At 65.8% G+C, this 8,335-nt stretch overlaps 1 protein-coding gene across 1 annotated transcript in view; it reads right to left on the bottom strand.

Moving 5' to 3' along the window:
* SLC17A9 (solute carrier family 17 member 9) overlaps window positions 1-8,297 on the bottom strand; it is a 15,121-nt gene extending 6,824 nt beyond the window's left edge. The window contains exons 1-3 of the mRNA XM_039864915.1: window positions 7,141-8,297; window positions 1,866-2,063; window positions 1,229-1,535 (exon numbers count right to left, since the gene is read on the bottom strand). Coding sequence (XP_039720849.1) covers window positions 1,229-1,535; window positions 1,866-2,063; window positions 7,141-7,493 — 858 coding nt within the window. The 5' untranslated portion in view covers window positions 7,494-8,297. The remainder of the gene's footprint in view (window positions 1-1,228; window positions 1,536-1,865; window positions 2,064-7,140) is intronic.
* Window positions 8,298-8,335: the final 38 nt, after the last annotated feature.

Raw genomic sequence — 8,335 nt, 5'->3', positions numbered from 1 at the left:
ACACGCGGTCACACACGCACATGCTGTCACACTAGCCCCTGCCGTCACACACTCACACTCACACACACAGCCCACATAGAACCAGTGAGACCTGAACGGCCCAGCAGAACCTCACTGCTGGGTCCTAGAGTGCCACGGGCAGGCAGGGGAGGGCGCGTGGGACCTTCCTGTATGTGTCTTCGCTACTTCCTGTGAATCCATAATTATTTCAAAATCTCATTTCAGAAAACTGCATCGAAACGGCAGCTCCTGCCCGTTACACTGTGTTATTTTCCAAAAGCTCTGGGTGTGGGCTGAGAAACAGGGGCTGCCTTCCCCTATCCATGCTGAGTGCCGGTCACCCAGGGTGACAGCTGCCCTGAGCCCTGGTCTGTCTCCTGCATGGGCCACAGCCCGGCCGCACAGGGAACTCCCCATACCCCCAGGGGGACAGAGAGAAACAGCCCGAGTCGAGGGCCCCACGTGGGTGCCCTACGGCCCAGCCCTGGGACCTGTGCCCACAGGATAGAGCACTAGCTCTGGGCCACGTGAGGGGCACATGCGGTGGGTTCCCAGGGGCCCAGGAACCTGCTCTGGACCACCAAGACCATGCAGGGCCCGGACCGGTGGGGCTGGTCAGAAAGAAGGCACAGGTAAATCCCAGGGGACCTGGGTCTCGGGGGCTGCGCCCCAGGATCTGAGGGACAGCAGGGCCTGGTCTGAAGCAGGTGGGGAGATGTAGCGAGGAAGGGCCCAGAGCCCACACGCTTGGACGGCTCCCGTGCTGTCGACGCTGCTGGTGTGGCAGGAGCTCAGGGACTACCCTTTCCCTCGGGAAGGGGGGGCTGTGCACCCCCTGCCACCCACTCGGCTGGACCACCGGCATCTCTGGGGGCCCTCCAGAAGTTTAATGCCCCGGAGCGTGGGAGCCAGAGGTCTTGGGAAACCTGGGGTCCCCACCGTGCCCATCAGCCTGGAGACACTGATGGTTAGCACACGGCAACCTGGCTGCTGCCCAGGTCCCCAGAGGAGCCTTTAGGGCACGGGAGACGCCTGACGTTCAAACGTGCCAGGCTGTAAAGTGTTTCTAGAAACGGAAAGCGGTCAGATCCTAAGGCATGGCCATACACCCGGCGGCCCGGGGAAGGCGCCAGGCAGGCAGCTGTCCGTGGGGACAGCCCCTGGGGACTGCCCCTGGGGACCGCCCTGCACTGCCCGGGCCAGGCTGGAGGGTCCTGGGGCCTTCTCAGCCACGGCGCTGAGGCGGTGACGCACCTGCTCGACAAGGCGGTGTGAGGCACACCACACGGGGAGCTCGCACCAGCGCACGCCTGCTCAGTGCCCCCCGGCACGAACACGCACAGGCCAGCACACGCGTGCACGCACACACACTCGCTCTCGGCTGCGGCGCCCTACCTTGGAGCAAGCCCGTGAGGATGCGTGAGAAGGTCATGAAGACCAGGTGGGCGCCGCCCAGGTGCGTGAGCAGTGGGGTGGCCGTGGTGATGACGCCCCAGGCCGTGGCCGAAAGCAGGATGATCTTCTCACCCCCGACCCTGAAGGGGCGACAAGAAGACGGTGACCGGGCGGTGACCGGGCTGAGCCACCGGGCATAGCAGGGGCCCGTGCCATCCATCCTGGAGCAGCCCTCTGCATCAGGGCCAAGGCGACAGAGCAGGGCCCAGCGTGGCCCCTCTGTGCCCACAGCCCCGGAGCCCTCAGCAGGGCGCTGAGTCCCTGAGGGGAGCTGTGTGCCGCCCCCCTCATGGGCCTCCAGTCCCCCAGGGCCCATCCCCCACCCCCGGGCAGGGCCTCTCCCCAAGTTAATGCCCTGGAGCCCCCTCCCCTGGGAGTAGCAGCAGCCGGGCTTGGCAGCAGGGCGTTACCGGTCCCCCAGGTGGCCTCCCGCAACCTGGGTCAGGCAGTAGCCCCAGAAGAAGCTGCTGAGAGCGATGCCGGCCTCCTTCTTGTTCCAGCCGAAGTCCTGGCTCATGGAGACGGCGCACACGGGCATGCTGACGCGGGTGCAGTACAGCAGGCACGTGCCCAGCAGCAGCGTCGCCGTCCATGCCTGGCACTCGGGCCTGTGGCGGTGGGGGGTGTGGGGGTGAGGCCTGGGAGAGGCAGAGACCCCCTCCGTGCACGTCGAAAGCAGGACGTAGCCACCTCTCGAACGTCTAAATGCCCCTCCACGGCAGACTCTGGAGATGTCGCCCTAACAGCAGAGGTTGGGAGCAGCCTGCGTGGCTGGCTACAGGGTGGGTTACACAAACCCCCATGGCCATGGACCCAGAGGGCCCAGGATGACAGCCAGTGGGAGCCGACAGCCAGGACCCTGCTGAGGGGGCGCAGGCTGGGCAAGAGGACCCCCGCTGAGGCGGAGGGGAAGGGCCCCTCGGCTGGGGTAGGGCCCTCCCGCAGTGGGAGCAGGATGGCCGGCCCCTGCAGGGCCCCTGGGAAAGCTGAGCCTGCCCAGAGGAGGGCCTTGGGCAGGCAGAGCTGGGCGGTCAGCGAGGGACACAGTGCTGTGGGGCCCCCTGGAGGGTCCTGAGCTGGGGCGAGGCGGCCCTGGTGCTGGGAAGGTCACCAGACAAGTGTCCACAGAGACACTGTCCATGGCACCCCTGGCCAGCGCTCCTCGACTATCGGTCACCGAAACCGAGGGCAGTCAGGAAGAGCCACAGCCGGGAGATGCCGGGGACATCAGAGAGAAGGCGCAGAAAGCCGAATGCCCTGTGGACTCCGTTTTGCAATCCTGTGTCAAGATCGGCTCACTGCCGGTGACAAACACAAGCACGCCCATCTCGATGTGACTGGGGGGCAGGGTTTGGAGGGGACGGAGACACTGTGCTGCCCCTGCAGCACCCCTGTAAACCCAGATCTGTTCCCAAAGACGAAGCGTGCTTCTTACAAACGAGGGGGCGAGCGTGGAGCCTGAGCCGCCGCTTGCGTGGGCGGCAGCAGGGGGTGGGGTGGCTCTCTAGGCTCAGGCTGCAAGAGCAACTGGGGTGGACAGTCTGGGGAGAGGCCGGGAGGGCCACTGGAGGGCTGGAGCCCTGGCCTGGACATGTCCCTGGGGAGGACGGACCTTTGAGGCCCTGGGGTGACATCGTGCCCGAAGCCACTGCCGACCGGCCTGAAGCCGGCGGGCATCGCATACGCCAGGAACCTGATGAGCGGCTGTGATCAGATGTGCTCAGAATCTCGAGGGCAGAACCCGCCTGGAACAGGGCCTGCCTTGCAAGGAGAAGGGCCAGCAGCGGCAGCAGCTGTCTCCATGGCCTGGTGTGGCTCCGTGCCCACCATCCACGGCCCTCCGTCCACAGCCCTCTGCCACCCTCGGACAACTGCAGTGGCCACGGCTAGCCCGTGCTGTGGACAGGTCTGGGGGGACGTGGGACCAAGTCGCCTGGCCTCCTTGAGCCTGTGTCTTCAATGAAGACATCCCCGTGACGTCTGCCTCCTGCACAGGCCAGCAAACAGCAGCCCTGACATGAGTGGTCAGGATGGAGCAGGGCAGCAGCGCCTTGTTCCTCCGGCCGCATGTCCACGTGGGTCCCCTTCGCAGACCACAGCGCAATTTCCACAAAGCAGGGACCAACGCAGGAGGACGCGGCCCCAGCATTCCAGGCCTGCCGTGGGCTCACACCCCCTCCGCTGCTGCCCCCACAGAGGCCGCAGGTCCTGCACCTGCCAGCAGAGACAGCTAGCTCAAGGTTCGAGACCATCGCTCGAGGCTTTTGGGGTGAATGAGTCCAAGCTCTGAACAGCCGGCCTACTGTCCCCAAACAGACCCGTGCTGGCAGGCCGGGCCCGTCCGGAGCCTGGGAAGCAGTGGCCGAGTGTGCCCAGCTCTCGCTGGACAGTGGTCTCACTGAGCAGCTCCCAGGAAGAGGCTCGAGTGCCGTCTGGACCCTGTCCCTTCCCTGGGCCTCGGTTTCCCCGTGCGCGCAGCACAAAGGTTGCACTGGACCTTGGATTTCAAGCTCAGAGGGGGTGCCACGGGTAGGGCCCCAGGGCACCCTCTGCTGCTATCTGCTTTGCATATCGGAACTTCCTATGTCCAGTGAAAAAAAGGGCCTTGTGCCCAAAATAGCCACAGTTCCCATAATTCCAGGCGCCGGACGCTTGGCCTTGCCTCCGTTGAGGCTGGTGAAGATGCTGCGCTTGGAAACTGCCCAGTGACCCCTCAGTGACCGCGAGGGAAGGGACCCTCCCATCAGGCCTCCAGCCCACTTCCTGGTTCTTAAGATACTACAGGAAAATCAGAAGCCGGGACAAAGGGAGCAGCAGCGTGGTGGCAGACAGAGCAGGTACCTTCGGCCTCCCCTGCTCGAGAGGCCAAGGTGGAGGGGGTGGGCCCCTGGGCGGCTCCCCAGGTGTCCCTCAGGTCTTTACAGGACCAGGCGGCAGGGGCGGACCAGGCATCTGCAGGTTCCTTGAGCCCTGGGTGGGGCTCAGTGCCCGTCCGCATCTGTGACATGCGGCCCAGGCCCCAGGGACTGAGGCTGCTGCGGGCTCCTCTGGGGTTCCAGCGGACCATGGAGGCGATGCCCCGACTTCTCCCCCAGGCAAACCCTGGGGCTCGACAAAGCTTGCCGCCCAGCACCCCGCACAGCCCGCTCTCCGCGCCCACTTCCATCTGAGGAGCTGCGGGCCTGTCGGGGACATCGAGGACGTCACTCCTCCGGGCAGATGCTCCCAGTGGGCTTACCAGGGAAGCAGGGCCCTGCTGGCCAAACCGCCCCCCTCCCGGATGCACGGGGCCAGCAGGGCGCCCACCGTGCCCGCTCCACAGCACTGCCGCGGCCCCCAGACGCCCACGCTGGGGCCCGCGTTTCCCTGCGCCCCACGCGGAGCCTGTGCATGCACGCGTGTGCCCGGTGCTGTTCTCACTGCCTGCTGCATGAGGAGAGTACAGGGCCTGGGCCCCAGGCTCTTACCCCCCACGAACAGCTGTGCCTCTAGAAAGCACCGAAGGGTCACCTGCGGGACCGCACCCCCAGCACACCCACTCCTCCCGCAGGTGCACCTGGGCGGCCCTGACACTTTCTGTTTGCTCTCTGGGTGGAAAGTCCCATTAGAGATGGCAGACACTGGCGGCTCCGGAAGGTCGGCCAGGTACGGGAATGCGGTGCTGCCCCTGGCCTCCGTACGGCCACAGGAGGTCCAGAAAGGCATGTCAGCTTCCGGGCAGTGGGTCGGCTCTGAGCCTAAGGCCCCTGCCAGGGCGCTCCCTGGAGAGCTGTGTGGGGCAGGGTACTGGAGGCCCCACAGCCCCGTCCCTGAGCTAGCGAGTGCTGCCAGCTAGGTGGGCAAAGGGTTGTCTTCCACAGCTGCTGGGGACAGAGAACAAGGAAGTTTGGCTGGAGGAGGGACCCAGCTGCAGTCAGCTGATTAGGACACCGGCCCCAGGTCCTCCACTGGAGGGCTGGTTAGGAAGGCTGGAGGGGCTTCACCCCGCTCACCTCAGCCCTGAGCTGCGGCCTGTGCCCACAGCTAGGATGCTTCCTGTGAAGCTCCTAGAAACTTCTGCTTCCTGCAAACGGCTGGGGTGCATGAGAAGCATCCATGGCTGAGCAAACATGTGGTCACGTGGCTTCTTGATTTAGCTCAGTGGTGCTGTGGGGCCTCCAGTACCCTGCCCCACACAGCTCTCCAGGGAGCGCCCTGCGGATGCCATAGGCTAGGAGGGCAGCAAGCTGGAGAGGACGTGTGGGTCCAAGGCTGCTGGTCACCCCTGCCCCTGTAATGCTGCTGGAGAGTGGCCAGGCCTCCTGGGCTGCCGCGAGCACACACGTGGCAGCCCATGCCCTGGGCCAGCCGAGCCTGCAGTACTTACTGCCACTGTCACTGTCTATTCAGGTGTGACAGCTCGACTCCACCCAGGACCCCACAGCCCCCTCCAGGGCTCCTGGGGCCCTGCCACCACAGTCCTGGGCGCGAGCACAGCACCTTTCTACACCACGTGGAGGGGGGCGGCGGGGGAGTAGTTAAGGCAGAGCCAGGCAGAGCCAGTTCAGCAAACTGTCATTAGTCACCCGAGAGGAGAGTTTTGGAGAGTTTGCAGAGTGCTCTATGGCCCTAGGTAGCCAGCAGCGTGGGGAGGGAGGGAGGGAGTCGGAGGAAGGCCCCGGGGCTGTCTCTGGGCGCGCACACCCCGTCACTCGGCACTCAGCTAACCCCGGGACATAGGGCATCACTGGGGCTTCCGAGCGCTCACCTCGGCCAGCCCGTCCCCCCTCTGCTCGCGGTGCCCTGTCTCCTTCTGGCTTCTTTTGAACATCAGCCTCTCTCCATCTTCCCCACTAGCTCTGCCTTCGTTTTGACCCAACACTGGGGGGCTGTCCCTTAGGGCCTTCCTGCCCCCCTGTGCTGGTGGGGGGCAAACGTAGGAAGATTCCATCATCTTGCAGGAAGTAGGGGGAAGTCCCTGAGAACTCAAAGCTGGGGGCAGGCTGGCCCTGGAATCGCAGGGCCTGACTTTGGGCCTGGGATCCGGCTGGCTTGGCGTCAGGCCACGGAACCAGAGCCAGGGCTGAGCCTCAGTGGCCTGGGGGCTCCCCTGGGGACCCCACCTGGTTCCTGGTTGCTATCTGCCCGCGGCAGCGGATAGTGCAGACAGATATGAAACGGGTGGGTGACCTGCCTGGGCCTTTCCTCCCCCACTGGGCCCTTATCCACATCACACACGACACATGATGGCAGGAGTCAGCCACCCGGCCACAGACTCCGGTATGTGCTGCCCTCACAGGCCCATGACTGCCCTGCCAGGTGACCCTGGACTGTTCCTCAGGGCCCTCAGGTGTGGTCACAGGTGTGATGCTCCTGGCAGGGCCAGTTCCAGGGCGTGAGGCCGTGCCCGGGAGCCATCCCTCTTCGTGTCCAGGTGGGTGGCCCCCACTGGGGAAGGCCTCCCAGGCCGCTGCTTGGCCTGCACACGCTGCCTGCATTACTCCTGGGCCCCTGGGGAGGGCTGGGGGCACGCCTGGGGCCCTGGGGCTGGATGGAAGGGAGGCGGTCCGAGGTTGGGGTACCTGTGCGCTCCTTCCTCCCAGGGCAGGGGCTGACCCCAGGCAGAGCGCAGGGGGCCGGGCAGCGGGATATCTCCGAGCAGGACGCACTGCTCCCTCCCCACCCGCCTCGCGCCGCACCACCGACCTGGACCACTGGGCGTCCTCTGCCGAGTCCCTGCGAGCTGGCTCCGGCAGCGGCATCAGGCACGGACGGCCGCGGCGCAGTGAGTACGGGGCCGGCTCCCGCCCCGCCGGCCCACGCGGGCAGCGCCGCCCAAATCCACGTGTCAGTCCCAGCAGCGCTTCCGTCCGGCGCTCCCAGGACGTGTCGCCCCCGGACTGCCACCACAGCGGGCGGGCCGCAGGCGGAGCACACGGTCGTGGTCTCCGCCCCGCAGACGTCCCGGGGGAGGCCGGCAAACCTCCGCGGTCAGATGCTGGGTCCCCAGCCTCCCGCGGCTCCCCGGAGTATGCCTGGCAGCGACTGGCCGGCGGCATGGCGCGGGGGCTCGCCGGCGGTGCACGGGGAAAACGGGGCTTCGGAGGGGCGGGGCCCGTGGCGATCCTGACCCCGCGCCGGCCTTGGACACACTGCTGGAGGGAAGTCTGCAGGGCCGGCTGTCAATGAGGGTGCTGGTGGTCCCCACCCCACAGGGCCGTGAGCATCAAACGGGAGTCAGGGGTGGATTAAGTGTGAGCCTAGAAAGACTCAAGGTCAACTGGCTTTGCAGGTAGATCTTTGGGGGTGGGCTCTGGTCTGTGACCCTGAACCAGGGGCCAGCGCTGGGCGGCTGAAGCTGTGTTCATGCAGCAGGTGCTCGCTGGAGGGGCCGGAGTTCCTCCCAAAGCTGCCTGCCGAGCTTCAGGAGGCCCTCGCCTGAGAAGCCTGCCACATAGTCCCACCCTCGTGACAGACACGGCCAGCACAGAAAGGCTGGGACACTGGGACACTAGGACGACTGTGTCCCCAGCCACTCTGCTTTCTCCAGCTGCCGCCTCTGCGCACACCCCGGCCCTCCGCTATCCCTCCCCACTGCGGCCTGGCGCCCGGGCCAGCTCCCAGCACGAGGGGGTTCTTCCCACACTTAGGACAGAGCCTAACCGTCCCTACACCACGACCAAAGCTTGAGACTTGTCGCTAAACTCGCTCCCCATGACATTCCACCCTCTGCCTGATACTTCGCTCCCCTCTGCCGCACCAGCTTCTTTGAAGTTTCTTAGGGAGACCCAGGATCGCTTTGTCGTGGACACTTGATTACCTAGTCCCTTTCCTCCCAGAGCTGGTGTTCTGGGCGGAGAGACACAACACAGACACGGGGTGCGGGGGGTGCTGCTTCTGC

This window comes from Pteropus medius, unplaced genomic scaffold (assembly GCF_902729225.1).
Source record: "Pteropus medius unplaced genomic scaffold, Ma_sr-lr_union100, whole genome shotgun sequence".
Lineage (NCBI taxonomy): Eukaryota > Metazoa > Chordata > Mammalia > Chiroptera > Pteropodidae > Pteropus > Pteropus medius.
This window is presented reverse-complemented; position numbering and strand designations above follow the sequence as displayed.